At 43.8% G+C, this 20,243-nt stretch overlaps 1 protein-coding gene across 4 annotated transcripts in view; it reads left to right on the plus strand.

The window, feature by feature from the left end:
- Nucleotides 1-20,243, plus strand: part of LOC125462676 (membrane cofactor protein-like) — a 75,427-nt gene that overhangs the window by 15,714 nt on the left and 39,470 nt on the right. For all 4 annotated transcript variants that reach the window (XM_059653389.1, XM_059653388.1, XM_059653391.1 and 1 more), the window contains exons 5-7: nucleotides 739-924; nucleotides 2,533-2,721; nucleotides 19,780-19,971. In XM_059653389.1, coding sequence (XP_059509372.1) covers nucleotides 739-924; nucleotides 2,533-2,721; nucleotides 19,780-19,971 — 567 coding nt within the window. The remainder of the gene's footprint in view (nucleotides 1-738; nucleotides 925-2,532; nucleotides 2,722-19,779; nucleotides 19,972-20,243) is intronic.

The following is a 20,243-nucleotide window of genomic DNA, read 5'->3' on the forward strand; positions in this document are numbered from 1 at the left end:
TCCGAGATTTTGTTTGCAAATGGTAGTGAAGACTAATATTGCCACAAGGTCTGTCATGGTTCAAGAGAACATTGATTTACAACAGCCTTAGGACTGCAACTGTGAATTTTCTCATGTTGCACCCATCCTGACACACAATTGGGGGTGATGAAATTCGTTCCTTTCATCCTACTACCTCCCCCCACAGTGCTGTAGATATTTTCCCATACATAACTGGATTTTTCTGTGAGTAGCGTCGCACATACAAAGTGAGGAAGGTGTTTTTTTTCCCAGGCACTATAATGGGCCCCTGGAGCTGGCTTCACAGTCATATAATAGAGCTGACTTCTGAATTCCTTCCAACAGACTTGATGTGTTTCTGGCTTGGTGGCCATCTCTCTCTTATTTCAGGTGATTCTGGCTTTGGTACCAGTGATGATGATCTGGACTAGTTTGCAGAGATCAGTTGAAGAGGAATTTCCCAGTTCACACTCCAAATTTCATTTGTCTGCAAAACCACAAGGTTTTGGATGGGGTGCAGGCAATATATGTTGTAGTATACCACATGTCCTGTATTGTTTGTTTGGTATCAGCTGGATTGATTTTGTTGCTTCTACTACACATTGTGTGAGGGAAATGACACAAATACCCAAGTACTTGTTTGGTAAAGTAACACATCTGTGAACGAATAATGAACTTGACTGATCCATCAAGGTGTCAGTGTCTTTGGAGTATTTAATTTTGATTTTTTTTCTCCAGTTGTCACATGTGATGATCCTCCACCTATCAGTAATGGCAAAGCTACAAGACCATTCAGTAGCGAAATATGGACATACGGGATGATGGCAGAATATTCGTGTAACGATGACTACTCGTTAATTGGCACAAGAAGCCTTACCTGCCAGGGAGATGGCACGTGGGACAACAAGCCACCTGAGTGTAAAGGTGCTTAAGTACAAGATCTGTTTTAATTGAATATTTTAACTGGAGTTGTGAAATTGCTTCTTCATGTTTTAGTATCTTGATATAGTTTGCCGTAAACTGTATTGAAACGATTGTGAATTGTTTTCTGATCAGAAAACGAGGGAGGGGCGACCTGCACCAAGTAAATATTTTGTTCTGCTGTATTTGTTGTTTGCTAATAATAAATTTTCATAAAAGGTTGGCAGAATTGAAGCAGGCACTGTGATGGGCTAGGTTGTGGGAGTAGTCTTCCGAATGCGAGGACATTGGGGACGAGGAGGTTCTCCTTGACCGTGACAGGGTTCAAATGTGTCAGCCTCAACCAGCTCAACAGGACCGGATTGAAATCTGGCTCCAGTGGATGAGAGCTGGGTCCAGATAAACCGTTGTAGACTTTAGACTTGTAAATTGGTCATGATGGCAGTATTTGGTTTGCATTTTGAAGGCGAACTACAGCTGCTTTCGGTTTCATTGGTATTCCCTTTTTGGAGGCTGTAAATAAATGCTCTTGATTGTAGTTGTCCAATTGCTTCCCTCTTAGTTATGTTACACTGCTGGAGAATGACTAGATGCAGTTTTTCAGTCGGCATTGGGGACCGAGTGATGCTGTTTTAGATTGGATGTGGCTACAGAGGGTAAACTGGCATGGTGGGTAAACGGTAACAAAAGTGAGTGAATGGTGTCGTGTACAAGACTGTCGGCTGCCGTTAGCTATGTGCTGTGTGGCTGTTGTGCAATTACACTGCACATGAGGGACAAACCTGGAATACCAATACTTGTCTGGTTGCACTTCTGCCTGTGCTGCTTGGAAAGGCTTAAGGGATGCTGGTCTTTATGTAGATGCCCAATGAAGTGAGAGTTGTTCTGGGAATGGGGCATAATCTATCAGACCACATTTGGAATACTGTGAGCAGTTTTGGGCTCCCAAGGAAGGATTTAAGACCGATGGATAGGTCCTTGATTAGCAAGGAGGTAAAGGGTTATGGGGAGAAAACAGGAGAACTGGTTGAGAAATACATCAACTGTGATCAGATGGTGGAACAAATTGTTCGGCAGAGGATCCTAATTTTGCGCAAGTCTTTTCACAACGAAGTGGTGCTAGAATTGGAAATGAGCAATGTTATCAGAGTGGATTCGGTGGTTAACGTGCATTTAGTATAGATGTTGCTGGAAGTTTCAAGGCAAGAATCCCATCAAAAAAACCTGACAATGCATGCTTAGCCAATAAATGTAAAATTCAGCCTTGCCTCTTCGCTTGTTTGTTTTATTGAAATTAGAAATTTTTTTTGGTATGCTCAGAACTATGCAGTGCAAACGTTTCTTGTAGCCTTTTAGAATTAGCTCGGTTTTCAGTTTGTGGACTTTGTGAAAAATGGACACCACAATACAATATAAGGTATAAATAAACATTGATAACAAAGTGCGGAGCTGGATGAACACAGCAGGCCAAGCAGCATCTTAAACGTCAGCTTTTGTGCTCCCAAAATGCTGCTTGGCCTGCTGTGTTCATCCAGCTCCACACTTCATCTGGGATTCTCCAGCATCTGCAGTTTCCATTAGCTCTATAAATAAACATTGTTCTTTCCCTAGCTGTTGAATGTCCCCGCCCTGCCACACCTGAGAATGGCTACATTGAAAGTGGATTTGGACAGCGCAAGTACAAATATCAGGACGAGGTAGTCTTTCGCTGCCGTGAAGGTTTTGAAATGGTTGGTGAGAGTATCATTAAATGCAGTGAGGACAACATCTTTGTGCCGTCGCCACCTACTTGCAAGCCACGTGAGTAACCATCTCTTAAACTGGAAACAGCTTGTCATTGTGGAAGAATTAAATCAGATTTGAACTCTGTTCAATGAGAGGTTAGATATTTTGGGGTGGGAGGTGGTTTGCCAGTGAACTGCTTCAGTATTTGCAGTCAGAGCCCTTCTGAGATTTTGGGCGCTCACAGGTCAGTGGAAAATTCCTAAAGTTGCAGTCTTCAGCCCAGTGCTGTGCCGCAGGCTGCACTGTGTGCTATCCCCTCAAACCAGATCTGCCAATGTGGTATACTGCATCCACTGTACCCGGTGCGGCCTCCTCTACATTGGGGAAACCAAACGGAGGCTTGGGGACCGCTTTGCAGAACACCTCCGCTCAGTTCGCAACAAACAACTGCACCTCCCAGTCGCAAACCATTTCCACTCCCCCTGCCATTCTCTTGATGACATGTCCATCATGGGCCTCCTGCACTGCCACAATGATGCCACCTGAAGGTTGCAGGAACAGCAACTCATATTCCGCCTGGGAACCCTGCAGCCATATGGTATCAAGTGGACTTCACCAGTTTCAAAATCTCCCCTTCCCCTACTGCATCCCTAAACCAGCCCAGTTCATCCCCTCCCCCCACTGCACCACACAACCAGCCCAGCTCTTTCCCCCCCCCCACCCCCCCACCCCCCCACCCCCCACCCCCCACTGCATCCCAAAACCAGTCCAACCTGTCTCTGCCTCCCTAACCGGTTCTTCCTCTCACCCATCCCTTCCTCCCACCCCAAGCCTCACCCCCAGCTACCTACTAACCTCATCCCACCTCCTTGACCTGTCCGTCTTCCCTGGACTGACCAATCCCCTCCCTACGTCCCCACCTACACTCTCTCCACCTATCTTCTTTACTCTCCATCTTCGGTCCGCCTCCCCCTCTCTCCCTATTTATTCCAGTTCCCTCCCCCCATCCCCCTCTCTGATGAAGGGTCTAGGCCCGAAACGTCAGCTTTTGTGCTCCTGAGATGCTGCTTGGCCTGCTGTGTTCATCCAGCCTCACGTTTTATTATCTTGGAATCTCCAGCATCTGCAGTTCCCATTATCTCCAATCTCAAAGGGGTGACAATTTCAACTTGCTTCCATCTACATTAACCTAAAGGGGGAGGGTCTTAGAATACCTTTTATTAGGCTCTAAAGTAGTCTGAGCCATTACTCCAGCTCCACACGGATTACTGCAGTGTGTGGAAGTACCATTATTGAGAGAAGTGAATTTTTTTGCCAGATTTTATCTTGTAGCAAGACTTACTTTATCGTCAGCATGGAGGATGCCTGCTTCACCACCATTGAGCAGGACGTTCTGGTCAATATGTTTTAATGTGGATCTTTCCCAATTAACATGAACTTCTTTGTCACAACAGTAGTTGTTGTGGAGTTGTGTACTACTTGGTGAAATAAGGAATAACAGGAAAACGAATGTCTTTGTTTACAAATGAGGTTTTTTATTCTTCATTCTTGAGAAGCAAAAGTGAGAAGGAGCAGTGCAGGAAGGGGTGGAGACCATGGTGGGCTGAGATTGATCTACTTACAAGAGAGGAGTGGGATTTTCTACTAGTACCTTTATTTGACAGTTGCCTAGTGGGATCAGAGAAAGGTTATCCAACTATTAGTATTCTTTCAAATTGTGTTTTTTTTTCAAATATGGAGGAAAACACAAGGTTCGTTTTCATCTGTACTTCATTGAATTATACAATTAACTGTTAACTGCACTATTTATGTATCCAGATACAGGCTGTGCCCATCAATAGTTTTCACCAACAGCAACTATAACTGGATGTGTTTGTTCATGTAGGTTCTGGGGAGAGGAGTAGGGATATGCTTGAATCCAGGACCTGGGGTTGCTGGAGGGTGGAGAATGGGAGGATGAATGAGCCTAGACTTGGCAAGTGCAGTGATGTAGATGGACATAAATGATGAAGTAAGTATGCTTGAGGCAGTAAGACAGGGGAGAGGGAGGGAATGAGTGTGTGTGGGACTGACTACTTTTGAAGAAGACAGTGCCTCCTGGGTGAAGAGGAACTTCACTTCTACCAGGGAATATGGAGGACTAGGCTGACAGTAATCTGCGTGCATGCATAAAATGACATTTCACAAGTTACTTTTCAAAAATAAAGCTGCCCTTAGCATGTTTTATGTTTATCTATAAGATGTGAGCTCTAAACTGCAAGCTAATTTTCATTCATTGATATGTTCATTCGTGGGATTTGGCTATTATTACTTGCAAGACCAGCCTTTGCTCCTCTCCACCCTTAAAGGTGTTGGTGACTTAAATTGAGGTAACAGTGGAAAACGGGCAGTGCTGTGCAAACTCGGTCTTTTGCATCTCTTCTTCCCACATGTATATAATCCAGGAAGGTCATGTTCTGTTGCTGTTATGAATTTCATCTTGTATTAGGTACAATGATTTCATTAAAAATTGTTTTTCTGAACTAAGTCTGTCACCTTAGTGATTTCGTTTTGCATTGGTTCAGTTTTGATTGCAACAGAATGTAAAAGAAATACCAACTGTCTGAACAGGTCTAGAACAAATTGTGTATAACATAGATGCTAAAAAGTTGTTTTAATATATGATGTCTTGTCAGAGATTTTCAGACCTCCTTGTCTTCACTAATTTTCAGACTTTTTTAATGAATTGGTACTCTTACTGGTACATGCATTGGATGAGGAAATTAGCAGCAGTGTCTCCGATTGGAGATTGCATGGTATTTCCCTGTAATGCTGGATTACTTAGCAAAAGTTCATCTTTAATGGGTACAGTTACTGTACATTTGCTTCATGGCACATTCCAGAATGTGTCCTTTTTAATGGTAACACTCTTCACTTCTTTGGAAGAAGTACCAACAAAGTCAATTTGTAGAAACTGTAGCTGCTGCAACTGTTGAGTTTATTGCATGAAATTAATATATTTAAACTGTCGTTTCAGAAGCACTTGCAAGGCTGTCCATATGACTCATTTCATTTTCTTATTCTGTACAGTAACTATTCCCACAACAGTTGTTGAGTGCATGCATTAATGTGATAGCTACATAATTCACAAACAGCAGTTTGGTTTTAATTGTTCACTTACAATAGTATTACTGCCTTCTTCCCATTTAACCTTGGGCCACTGTTTCTAACCTAGTCTTCTCTTCAGTTACAAAGAATATGTTTAAGTCCAGAGTACACTGGATAGCCACACAATTTTGTTATGTTTTTATTTGTTTAAAAATACCTCCTGCTCAATCTTTGCTTCTCTTAAATTTTAATCTCGACATATTGTCATGATCCTGGACAAGATCACAACATTTGTTGCAACCTGGTTGGAGACTAGTAACAGCTTGCTTTTTAAAGCAAGCAAAATTTGAAATCCTGGGTACTTACTAAGTGGAAAAAGTCTCTCAATTCCCCTGTTTTAACCACCAAAATCAACTTTACATCAGCTTTATAAATCAACTGAATTTCTCACTACCCACACAGACATTTAATGCTGCAGCTGATCAAATCTCATCAAAACTGCCTCCTTCTAAAGCTTACTTTTGAAGATCTAGCCTCGGAATTTCCTCCATTCATTCCAACAGTATCTAAATGACTACTTATGACCTGGTGGCTCAATCCTTTCTTCCAAGTCAACTCCAGGATTCCTAGGACTACTCGTTAGCATTTAATTTCTGGCACAACTTCATTTTTTTTTCCTGAATAGCTAGCTATCTTTGAGCTGCTGCTTACTTAAGGATTTTTTTTCCTTGCTCAACTATTGACTTCCTAGCAGGGAACTTTCTTTTAACTGCATTGAGTTGATATGCTGCAGTGTTTTCTCCTCATTCTAGTAGCCCAGCAGGATGGAGTTACCAAAAAGCTTCCCAAATCCCATCAATCTGAGCCAGCTAACATAGTTTAACTGCATGGTGCCCCTCTTCCATTGCTCATAACTACCTCTCTGACTAAAAATGACTGATCTTTTAACTGCCACTTGCTGACCCTTGATCTGATTTGACTAATCTGTAAAAATGCTAGTGACATGCCCCAACTTCATCCTAGACAGGATCTGATACAATCAGGTTGGGAAGTTTTTATTTGTTGTTAATGTGGATGCCCCTGCCATGATAGATATATGGCTTTATCCTGAAAATTCCACAATGAAATGATTTTTTTTCTGTTGGCAATTCCATTTTATTATCTTGTCCAGTCTCTCACCTTCATCCTTACTTTTCAAATGCTCTATCACTTTCAAATTTTCAATTTCCTGCCGTTTGCAATGTCCTGTTCAGTCACTAGTGCCATTCTGTACAAATGTTTAAGCCAATATTCCCCAAATTATGCATGGGCTCTTCAACTGTGTTCTTACTATCCTTTGCAGCCATCATATTCAATAGATTATTCTCTGTCAGGTACATAACTATGCCACCATTTAAAAACATCTATCCCCCATACAACTTCCTCTTCAGAATTCTAAATAGCTATGATTTTGTGATGCATTGGTCTGCTTCTCAGTCGTCATCAGCCTTTCACCTTTCCATGATCTTGTAACTCCTATCTTCTTACCATCCAAGGCTTCAGACATTCTGCAAATTTAATTGCAATTTTGTAATCTTGCAGTTTAGTGTACAGTTTTTTGCAGCTCAAATGCAATCTGCTGTACAAGTGAGGAACCAAAAACAGATGCTGGCACAACTTTGCAAAGCACCTTTATGTAATATACAGGCACAACCTGATCCTCTGCCCATCAAATAATTTTCAATAGTAAAACAAAGAACTGCCATGCTGAAATCTGAAAAGCTGAAATCAATGGTACAGCTCAGCAGATCTAGCACATGTGTAGAGAGAAAACAGTTAATGTCAAATTTGGTGACTCTCTTTAATATGAGGTTTCTACCTTGCTGTCATACTGACTTCCATCTTTGTGCTCCTCCAATATTTAGTGAAGCTCATTACAGGCTCCAAGAACCCTTCCTTCGATATACTTTATAAATTTAGTCTTTTTGCCTGCAGTCCCCTTTGCTACTTTGCAAGTCTTGATTTTAGATCAGCTTTTCCCTCGTTTTTGCTTGCAGATGGTAGCTATTCATCACTTTTCTATTTGCTCCTTGTAACATTTGTTTTTTTACTCATCTCATTAGAGCTTGCTTTGTGACATTAGTCACACTATTTAGACTTACCCGTTGATTATTCTTTAACTTGTGGGAATTATCTTGCCATTATCTCTCCACCTATATATTCTATGCTTGTGCGCATCCCTCTACTTTAACTGATAAAGGAGTGGCATTCCAGAAACTTGTTATTTTAAATAAATCTGTTGGACTATAACCTGTTGTTGACTTTTGACTGTGTCCACCTTTATCCAACACTGGCATCTCTGCAACATTCTTTGTGACAAGGAGTTCAAAACCCTCATTAGAAAAACAAATCCTCACTTCAGTCTTAAATCATCACTCCTTTTATGCTGAGAATTCCATGGGGGGGGGGGGGGGCGGATTCTCCTCTCAGCATTTACCTTGTTTTTAATTTTTGCTCCCTACTAGGGATCATCCTTGTGAACCTTCTCTGAACTATCTCCAAAAAGAATTATATTTCCACGAGGGCACCAGAACGGCTCCCGAGTTCTCCAGATGTGGTCCCACCAGCACCTTCTACAATTACAATAGGGCTTTTCTACTCTCGTACTCTAACCCCTTTGAAATAAGGGCCAATATTCTATTTGCCTTCCAAATTACTTCCTGCATCTGTGCTAGCTTTCTAAGTTTCATGCACAAGCATGTTTTTTGCATTACAGTTTTTCTCCATTTAAATAGCATGTTCTTTTGTTTTCCTTGCTACAACGAACAACTTCATGTTACCAGTGTCAGCTTTTTGCCCAAATACGTAACCGACCATCACCTCTCTGCGAACGGTTTGTGATTCCCCCCTCAACCTGCCTTTTCCACCTATTCTTGTGTTGTCTGTAAATCTGGCATTCAGTTTCTTCCTCCAAGTCATTAATATATATTGTAAACATGTACAATCCTAGCATTGATCCCTGCAGAACTCTACTGGTCTCACATCATCAACGTGGGTGGGGGAAGGGAAACGCATTATCCTCACTCAGTGCTCAATAACCAATTCTCTATCCATCCAATAAAGAATCTTCAATACACTCACGACAACCTTTGTGAGGCACCTAGTTGAACACTCTGGAAGTTCAAATACAATTTTTTTTTCTGCTTTCGCTCTAGCCCTTAGGTTGACTCGGGGGGAAAAAACTCTAATGATTTAGTCAGACACAATTTCCCTTTAATGAAGCCACACTGACACTGCTTGATTTTTAGATTATTTTCCAGCTGTGTTTCTACTACGGCTGTGGAGGACTGCCTGAGCGTGGCTTACTGGGAAAAGAAAACTGCAGTTCGTTTTGAAGTGCAAGTGAAGGGAGGGCGTATTGTTTATTCTACGGAAGTTGTTCAGGATCTGTCGTAGGTTCCGGGAGGTTGAAGCCGGAAACTGGCGTAGGTTTATTTAAAGCGGCATTCGGTGGTTGGGAATTGGCTGGAGAAGAAAAAGAAACAGGTTTGGCGCCTCACCGTTACCGTGGAACGACGTTTCCAGAGTTCTCGTCAGATTTCACAATCTCCCCCGAATTTTTTTTTAAGAAAGGCAGACGCGGACAGGATTGTGAAATGTTGGCGAGACTGATCCTTGCTGTCCTGGTAATCTGGGTCGCCCGGGTAACGGGTAAGTAACGCCCCGGCTCCTCGTGAGATAGTAAGAACCCGCCGATGCTGGAGTCGGAGATAACACAGCGTGGAGCTGGGGGAACGCTTTCCTGCTCCTCTGCTGCCTGCCCTGTGTGCCCCCAGCTCCGCAGTTGTGTTAGCTCTGGCTCCTCGTTACTGCTTCAGGCCGCTCTTTCGACGTGAAAGTTGTTTTTTTTTAAGAACACGGCGTCGAAGGGGTAGTTTTAACACGCATTTTAAAATAGCGCAGTCCGGTCGTGCCAAGAGTTGTGGAAATAGGACCAGACCAACAGAAAGCGCAGCGATTTAAAAAAAATGAGCAAGTTAAATCGGAAATCTGGGAAGTGGTGAAGTGACGGAAGAAAGTGAGTCAGTAGGAAATGAATACATTTCTTTGGAGAGCAGGACGCAGAGAGCAAACGGCAAATAGTTGGTGTAAATTTTAGAGTGCCCAGGGTGTGGCCAGTTAGCAGTTGCGCGTCCCTAGGGGATTTGTAAACAAGGATAGGAGTTTTAAAATGAACGTGTTTCTTGAACAAGTCAAGCTATTGGGTGCATGGACTTAGTGCAAATTAGATTAGTTTAAAGAACCTCAGGTTTATGGAATGTGGGAGGCTGGGCAAGAGAACAGACGTAATGGTGTCAGAGCATAAAGTAAGAAAGGCATGACGAAGGATTTGACAGCGGTCAGATGAGGCAGGGATGGATTAGGCAATTTTAACTTTGTCGGCCAAGATGCTACTTAAAAATCTACTTCTTCTGACCAAGTATTACACAACATGACTTCATGTCTCCTTATGTTTTTGGTGTCTGTTCGTGTTTTGTTAATATTCTTATTGAAATGGATTGTATAAGTGGAAATTGCAGGTGATGGAAAATAGATCTGAAACTATTAATCTGTTAGGTCATGTCTGAAAACGTTGATGGTTTGGTTATATTTTGCTCAGGCTATCTAAGCATTGCACTTTTAACTGCCTAGCAGATTTGATCTGGAGCTTTAAAGATCCGTTTTTGGACAAAACGGTAATATAGTGCATGAGACTCGTGAGTGAGGGAAAGGTATTTGGTACAGTGTAAGTGCAGCTCCTGATAAGCTATCTTGGAACCTTATGTTGGAATTCATTGGATGTGCATTATAATAGACAAGTAAATCAGAGAAACAGGCGAAAATTCAGCACTGCAGCCTCACAGCACCAGGGACCCGGGTTCGATTCCAGCCTCGGGCGACTGTCTGCGGAGTTTGCACATTCTCCCCATGTCTGCATGGGTTTCCTCCGGGTGCTCTGGTTTCCTCCCTCAGTCCAAAGATGTGCAGGCTAGGTGGATTGGCCATGCTAAATTGCCTGTAGTGTTCAGGGGTGTATAGGTTATAGGGGGATGGGTCTGGTGGGGGGGGGTGTGGACTTGTTGGGCTGAGGGGCCTGTTTCCACACTGTAGGGAAACTAATCTACTTTTGCAGAATTGCTGTCAGTGTGTAAGGCTGTTCAAGTTTTGACATGCTGTTTTGAAAGATATATGCAGAGTGATGTCGCCGTGAGTACGGTTAATCTTCAATGCTAATGTTGAACCTATTTGCTGTGTGCTTGGGCGAGTCGTGAGTTTGTTTTGAGGTTGTCTATGTGTAATGGGCTTAAGATATTTGAAAGGGGTTATGTACAAGTTAGGAAACTACTGTCGTCTTCCTGTGTGCCAAAAGACCTGTTTTCAAGTCCCATTTGTTCCAGATGTGTATATGAACAACTCTATGAGCAGTTTTTTTGTTTTCTTTTTTAGGAAAAAAGGTTTTAAAGGGACTTGGAGAACATGATTAAGAAGTTTGCAGCTGATTTTTTACAAAAAAGTCATGTAGTTGACAGGAGGAAAACTGCAAAGTGCCAAAAAACTGCTCCTGACACAAAATGAAATTTTTAATCTGGTGAAAAGAGATACAGTATTTGGTAAAGTCATACAAACAAGAGAATACTTCTCACGAAATAGTAAGATATTGTGAGGTGTGGTGCAGTGACTTAAGAATGTATGAAAGAGACTTTCTTTAGGCCACAGCTAGCGTACTGTGTGCAATTCTTGTTGGCACACCATAGACTTATTGAGGTATACAGCACTGAAACAAACCCTTCAGTCCAACCAGTCCATGCTGACCATAATCCCAAAATATACCAGTGCTACCTGCCAGTGCTTGGCCCATATCCCTCCAAACATTTCTTAGAACATAGAACAGTATAGCACAGTACAGGCCCTTTGGCCCACGATGTTGTGCCGTGGAATAATCCTAATCCAAAAATAAAATAACCTAACCTACATTCCCCTCAATTCACTGCTGTCCATGTGCATGTCCAGCAGTCGCTTAAATGTCACTAATGACTCTGCTTCCACGACTACCACTGGTAAACTATTCCATGTGCTCACAACTCTCTGGGTGAAGAACCTCCCTCTGACGTCTCCTCTATACCTTCCTCCTAACACCTTATTTCTTATTCATGTACTAATCTAGATGTCTTGGGAGGGATATGACTGTACTGAATGGGGTGCAGAGGAGATTCGCTGACGTTAAACTGCTCAAAACCAGCTAACATCTTGAGGTGTGGCTGGAAAGTCTGTGATTTCTGCAGTAGAGAAGGTTGAGGGAGGATCTTATTGAGATGTACAAGATTGAGGGGAATGGATAGGAAGTAGCTTTGACCCTTGGTTGAAGAGTCAATATCAAGGGTGTAGTTTTAAGGTGAAGGGCGGAGGGTCCAGTAGGGATTTAAAGAAGAATAGTTTGACCCTGGTGGCAGTGGGAATGCAGTGGCATTGCGGTGGAGATAGAAACCTCTTGACTTCCTTAATTTGGGGGTAAAAAGCAATGGATGAGCACTTGAAATATCATAACATTCAGGACTGTGGGACAAGTGCTGGAAAGTGGCATTAGTGTAGAAAGATCAGTGTAGACTCAATGGGCTGAAGGGTCTCTTCTGTGCTATGTCTGACTCTAGACTTAAAAACAAGTTGCTGGAGAAACTGAGCAGGAATGTCTGCAGCTTTGGAGAGAGAAAGTTGATGTTTAGAGTCGGATGTGACTCTTCAGAATCTCATTGTTTCAGATTCCCGAAATTGCAGAATTTAACTTTGTGTAACCGCTGGGAGGATTTTCCCACAGGACCCCTATTGGGTTATGCCATCTTTCACTCTGTGAATATGGTGCAAGAAGCAGCTCTACAACTTCGGAGTTCTTTATTTAGTTATAAGTAGCTGAGGATCTAGGTCATTGGTCGAGAAGTAATATTGGCCACCCAAGCTCTTGTAGCAGTAACCTGCACAGTGGTGCAATTTAGGATCCTGTCAGGGTCATTGGCTCCAAGGGCCCATTATAGTCTTAGTTCAAACCTGGATGTGATAACCACCCCATGCAGATCTGCAGTGTGGTTGGTGAGCTTGTTGCGTGTTTGATCTACGCTTCTTCCCTTTATTGTTTCAATTTAGAAATAACAGGAGGAAGAAAACCTTCAGTGTAAACAAGACCAATGTTTAAGTTTATTCCCTAACTATTGCTGAAAGTGGAGTAGAAACATGATAACTTCAATAATAGATGCAAAGATTCCACATAAAAATACTTATGCCGTTCTAAGATTCTTCTGCCTCTACAGGTATGTCAATCGCTTTCAATTGTTCTTTGAGGTGAAGAACTTCAAAGCAAAGTGAGAAATTAGCTATAGGAGTTCCTGTGATTTACTTGCTGCAGTTTTCTTATACAGGTGGACTCCGTAGAACAAATTATAGGACAGAGTGATGGTTCCTTTTATTTCAATTCTCATTCTTTTAAAATGAAGAAGGATCTAACCATCTGCCATTGACATTCCATCAGAGTGCCATCATGGAGTCCCACTCCAAATGTTCAGCCAACCTATATTTGGCTGCAAGAGCGATCAGAATTCTGCAATGACTCGGTCGTCGTCGTTGTCTTCTGACTGCAAAGTTTGTCCACTGTGCAGGTTAGGCAATGTGATGCGATGCAGTCCTTGCCTGGATAACTTCAGCTCCAACCAGCACTGAGTGGAACCGCGTCTTGGGCCAAAATACTTGCTTGATTGTCACTCTCATGACCTTCTTTACAGTTTCACTGTTTGAATTAGAGGTACATGGCAGCGATGTGCAACATCTACAAGATTCACCACATCAATTCTTTTCCATTCAGTCCATACCTGTGACTTTTACCAAGTGGTAGGACAAGGAGTGGAGTTGTATGGGAACATGACCAGCTGCAAGCTCCCCTCCAAATATGTACTGACCTCAGTTCAAATTAAGTTGCTGCCACTTTCCTCCAACTCCTGGAATCTCCTCTCGAAGTGCACTGCAGGCATACCTACACCAGATGCAGTTCAAGCTTTTAAAAAGCAGGTCATAGTAGTCTTCAAGATAATGGCAATGTGGTCTGGAAAAGTAATGCTGACCTTGCCATTAGCTCTCTTTCCATAGACTAATAAAGAAAGGGACCGTGTTGTGTTTGTGGCTACAGCAGCAGCTCACCACCACCTTCTCATGGATAGGAAGTTCTGGCCCATTTCCTCTAAATGCACACAAAGAAAGTATGCTCTGCATTTCTTTTCAGAAGCTATAGGCAAAGTTTCTTTTTGAGTACAAACATTCCATTGATTTCCAATGAGCAAAATTTTAGTCTGTTTGACATCAGGCCTTTACTTGGAGCAGAGGAAGCCTTTCTTGGGACCAGTCTTGGAATAGGTATATGCTGGGAAGGAATGGTTGAGTTTGAACAAGATTGGCCTCAACTAAATCTGGAAGGTGAAAAATATATAAAGGTGGACCAAGCAGTAGGTGTTGGATTGCTCTGTGAACAGAAGCAGTATGAAATCTGCAGATTAAGGAAGACCCCAGGGTATGAAAACTTTTTTTATGATGTATGCATGTGAATGTCCAGGGTATAGTAGACACTGTTAGTGAGCTTAATGAAATATAGCCATCTTGGAATGTGGTATACTGACAATGTTGGAAATGCTGCTGTAAAATTGTGAGGATCAATTCCCTAATATTATCATGTGATGAGAAAAGCTAGGGAAAGTGAAAAATGAGGTGGGGTGGTCGTGTCAATTAAGACATTGCACTTGTCCATTCTCTTTTCAACACTACAATATATTTGGCTCGAGGTGAGTTTCAAGCAAAGAGGATGCCGCCTGAATAATAAAGGAGCGGTGTGGAGGAAATCTGATATTTTCCGTACTCTGGACTGGTTTATGTAGGGGCCATGTTGCCCCAGTTGATAAGTTGCAATTCAGATTCCTGGGAAAGGTGGCTAAGACTGCGATACCAGACTTTTAAGAAATGAGAGCTTGGATTGCAGGGGAAGCTGAGGTGATTTGAAATGAGAAATCCTAGAATCCTTAAAAGATGAGATTTTAACAGGAGACCAGTATGACAGACTGAGGAGAATGCATTTAAAGGGCACTGGGAAAAGTCAGGTGATGGCTGGATGTAGTAGCAGCGAGGCTGAAGTAAAGTCACTGCCATGGCTTCAGCTTTTAGACACTATTTATTAAATCAGAACTGCATGCATTGTTTTTGTGTGTTTCTGATCTCCTTGCTTAGTGAGAGTCATTTTACAGTAATAATGCTGTGGTTTTTAATTGTTGAAACACAAAATATACCTCTATGAAACCAGCATTTGCTCTGATTTCCTGAGTAACCTTTACAGTCTTTGAATGCCTGCAGTCTCTCTCACTGATCTAAAATCTGCTTTGCAAGTGCAAGAAGGTAAATAGGTTTGTACTACCACTTGGCTGGGTGAATTGAATTTGAGGCTGTTCATCCTGGTCCCAAGGTTCCTGCTTTTTTTTTTGCTGATGGTTGTCTCCTGAATGTGAGAGGCCTCTGATTTGAGTGGCCTGTTTCAAACACTTACCTGGATCGTTCCCAAGTACAGTGGATTAGTATCTCTTTGTAACAACTGTTTGAGGTAAGAATGCAATTAATGCTAGGAAAGCAAAGAAATGCAGAAGCTAGAGTCAGTCAGCACTCTGGAGCAAGTCTAACACAGCAGGCTAGGCAGCATCGGAGGAGCAGCAAAGTTGATGTTTTGGGTCAGAATGCTTCCTGAGAAATGCGATGGGGAAGGGAGCTCGGAAATAAATAGGGAAGAACTGGGGAAGGTAGATGAGATGGTTTATGGTGGAAATTGGCCAGTGGAATGAGTGGGGCAGATAGCTGGGAGAGAAGATGGACAAGTAGTGTCAAGTCAAGGAGATGAATGAGAGGGAGAGTTGGATATACGATGCAGTTGGGGTGCGGAGATTTTAAAACTGGTGAATTCCATGTTTAGGTCTTTGGGTTGTAGGCTCCCACGGTGAAATTCAGTCAGTGTAGTGGAGGGAAAGGTATGGAATAGGGCCAGTGTAACATCAGAATAGGGGCTGTTCCAAGTATCCAGTGAAGAGGCAGGCATGGCTTGGGCCCTTGTGAGTACCCATGGCCACCCCCTTAGTGTGTAGTGGGTGGGAGGCATTACAGGAGGAGTTATTCAGGGGGAGGACAAGTTCTGTTTAGCAGAAATATGAGGTGTAGCTCCTCCAGTTTTGTGTGGTGTCATTGTGGCACTGGAGGAGGCCCAGCATGTCATGAAAGGAGGGGGAGTTAAAATAGTTGGTGTCCCCGAGCCGACTCACTGCCTGCTCATGCCCCACTGAACTCCCCTCTACTTACCTTGACTGTCTTTGTCTTTTTCCACCTGGTCCAGGAACTCCTCAACCACATCTGGAACACCACCCACATCCTACACCACCTCCAAGACTTCCAATTCCCTGACCTCCAGAAACTCCTCTTCATTGTGGATATCCAATCCCTGTACACTTGTATCCTCCACGCAGATGACCTGAAAGCCCTCTGCTTCTTCCTGTCCTGCATGCCCAACCAGTTCCCCCTCCGCCGACGCCCTCATCTGTGATACAGAACTTGTCCTCCCCCTGAATAACTTCTCCTGTAATTTCTCCCACCCACTACAGACTAAGGGGGTGGCCACAGGTACTCGCTCGGGTCCAATTCATGCCTGCCTCCTCATTGGATACTTGGAACCGGCCCTATTCTGATGTTACACTGCCTCTATTCCCTACTTTTTCCTCCACTACATTGACTGACTGTGTTGGCCCTGCTCATGCTCCTGTGAGGATCTCGAACTGTGAATCAAGTTTAGTGACTCCATTTACCTCAACTTCAAATTCACCTGGACCACCTCCGATAGTTCCTTTTCCTTCTTGGATCTCTGTCTCCATCTCTGCTGATTTGCTTCAAAAGTGACGCCTATTTCAAGCCAACTGACCCTCACAGCTACCCAAACGACACCACGTCTCACCCACTCTCCTACATGATTATGATTCCTTATTCCCGATTGCTCTGTCTCTGCCATGTCTGCTCCCAAAATTGAGCATTCAATTCATGGATATCCCAGATGCCCTCCTATTTCAAGGACCACAACTCCTCTTCCCATGACACCACCACCACCACCACCACCAAAACCCAGCTGTTCAAAAGTACTCCAAACCACATCTCTTACATTTCTCACACTTCTGCCCTCAAACTCCCAAAAAAAATAGTCAGAATCCACCTTGTCCTTTCATATATCACCCCAGCAACCTCGGCATCCAGCATATCACTCTCTACCACTTGCGCCACCTCCAATCAAACCCCATGACCAAAGAGAGATTTCCTTTCCCACCCCTATCTACCTCTTGTAGGACCGGTGACTCCATGACACTCTCATCTGCACCACTCCCTACTAACCCCACCACCCCGGCAGCTTTCCTGCAACAGCAGGAAGTGCTACACTTGCCCCTGCTCCTAACCCACCTCATCTCCATCCAAGACCCAAAGCAAACCATTCATGTCGACAGGAGTTCACTTATACGTCTGCCAGATTGGTCTACTTCATCTACTGCTCCCGATGTGGCCTCCTAGATCGGCGAGACCAAGTGTAGTCTCAGACTGTTTCGTAGAGGATCTGTGTTCTGTACGTGACAAACGACAACTCCTTTCAGTCATCAACCATTTTAACTCCGTCCTACGTCCCAGGTAACATGTCTATCCTAGGCCGCCTCCCATGCCACACTGACATCACATGCAAACTGGCGGAATAACCGCTCTTTCTGCCTCAGGAGCCTACAGCCCAATGACATAAACATGGAATTCCATTTTAAGCCCTCTGCTTCTTCCTGTCCTGCAGGCCCAGCCAGTTCCCCCTCCACCGACGCCCTCATCTGCGATACAGAACTTGTCCTCCCCCTGAATAACTTCTCCTGTAATTTCTCCCACCCACTACAGACTAAGGGGGTGGCCACAGGTACTCGCACGGGCCCAATTCATGCCTGCCTCCTCATTGGAAACTTGGAACCGGCCCTATTGTGATGTTACACCCCCAGCCTCATCCCACGTCCAACCCTCTCTCTTATCCCCACCTCCGTTCCTTCCACCTCGTCAACCCATCCCCACCACTCTCTACCTGCACTCACCTGTTGCCGTTGCATCTAGGTTTTCTAGCCCCAACCGCTCTCTCTTTTTTCGCTCGTGCTCCTTCACCTAACTTAGCCCCCCCCCCCCCGAATTTCTGAAGAACGGTCCTGGCCTGAGATGCCAACGTTTCTGCTTGTCTGCTGCATGGCCTGCTGTGCTCCACAAAGCTGCACACTGTGTTGTCAATGTAATTAGCATATTTCAGTTACACCATGTTAATTGAGTCTCTGTCCTGGAAGGGACAGTGTTGGATCTTGTAATTTCTCTGTTGACTGAGCCGTTCCTAGGACCCCAGCTGTCTCAGAATGGTTTTATTGAACCTTGGGTCTATTGTTCCACCAGAAACTTTGCGGTATCGGCGATTTGAATCTGTGTTAATGAGGCATTGCAGGTGAACAGATTGCATCGTAGGTGAACAGAAAGCTGGAAGAATGCAGCAAGCCAGGCAGCATCTTGAGGAACGGGGCATCAACATTTTGGGTATTAGCCGCCTTCAGGGCATTGAGTTTCCATCTGGCCTGATCCAATTCCCAGCATCCTGTTCAATTGGCCCATGTTGAATCGAGTGCCCAAAAAGAATCATCCCATTCAATAGGGACATTCCACTAACCACAGGATGTTTGTGAGCACAAAAGCTGACGTTTTGGGCCTAGACCCTTCATCAGAGAGGGGGATGGGGTGAGGGTTCTGGAATAAATAGGGAGAGAGGGGGAGGCGGACCGAAGATGGAGAGAAAAGAAGTTAGGTGGAGAGAGTATAGGTGGGAGGTAGGGAGGGGATAGGTCAGTCCAGGGAAGACGGACAGGTCAAGGAGGTGGGATGAGGTTAGTAGGTAGGAGCTTGGGGTGGGAGGAAGGGATGGGTGGGACGAAGAACAGGTTCGGGAGGCAGGGACAGCTTGGTCAAATGTGAGGCTGGATGAACACAGCAGGCCAAGCAGCATCTCAGGAGCACAAAAGCTGACGTTTCGGGCCTAGACCCTTCAGGGTCTAGGCCTGAAACGTCAACTTTTGTGCTGCTGAGATGCTGCTTGGCCTGCTGTGTTCATCCAGCCTCACATTTGATTATCTTGGAATTCTCCAGCATCTGCAGTTCCCATTATCTCAGGGACAGGTTGGACTGGTTTTGGGATGCAGTGGGTGGAGGGGGAGAGCTGGGCTGGTTGTGTATTTTCAAGATAGCCAAGTGTGAAGCTGGATGACACAGCAGGCCAAGCAGCATCTCAGGAGCACAAAAGCTGACATTTTTTGCCTCGACCCGAGGGGGATGGGGAGAGGGTTCTGGAATAAATAGGGAGAGAGGGGGAGGCGGACCGAAGGTGGAGAGAAAAGAAGATAGGTGGACAGGGGAGTATCGGTGGGGAGGTAGGGATGGGATAGGTCAGTCTAGGGAAGACAGACAGGTCTAGGAGGCGGAATGAGGTTAGTCGATTGGAAATGGAGGTGTGGCTTGAGGTGGGAGGAAGGGATGGGTGAGAGGAAGAACAGGTTAAATATTTTTAATTTTGGTTTCATTGCTGAAGTGAAGAATTTTTGTTTTGAAAAGCTTGTTCATTGGATTCTTCCCTTGTTGTTACATGGTTCTGTTATTTGGTCATCATTTGGATCATAATGCATTGCATATCTGATGGAGAGGAACAGAATTTTAGTGGCTAAAATACTGTGAATAAGGAAGGGCCACGCTGAAGCAGAAACTGATTTGAAATGGATTCGGAAATCCAAAACTTGAAAGCACCATAACTGATAAAATTAGAGCTAGATTAAAGTGAGGGTAAGGGCCACAAAAATCTGCTTTGAGAAATGATTCCAGATTTGAACTGTTAATTGATGTCTCATGATTTAAAGAGTCTTTGTTTTTCTTCAGGTGACTGTGTCAAGCCTCCACAGCTGGATAATGGTGCTCTATCTGACCAAGACCTCCTTCGCACCTCATTTTCTGTCGGAACCTCCGTCACTTATAAATGTCTCCCAGGTTATACGTTTGTAGAAGGATCTTCAAGATCCATTACTTGTCAGGCAGATTCAACCTGGTCTCCATTACGGGCCAGATGTGAACGTACGTAATCAGAATAATTTCTTCTCTTTTTTTTTCACTCCCCATGTTATTTCCCTGCCCATTCCTGTGCTATCCAGGAAGAAGTCTTTGACAGGAATGGTATTCCAAGAATGCAGACTTTTCATTCTGAATCATTTTCAAATGTCATCCAAATCTGTTGGGATGAATGCTTAACTGCTGGTTATTCCTCAGTTTTGAGTAACAAGTCGTCTGTCTAAAGGAATTGCGCTCCTAGGGTTAACGTAGCGATGCATCGCGCCACTTGTAATAGT

The sequence above is a fragment of the Stegostoma tigrinum genome, chromosome 21 (assembly GCF_030684315.1).
Source record: "Stegostoma tigrinum isolate sSteTig4 chromosome 21, sSteTig4.hap1, whole genome shotgun sequence".
NCBI lineage: Eukaryota > Metazoa > Chordata > Chondrichthyes > Orectolobiformes > Stegostomatidae > Stegostoma > Stegostoma tigrinum.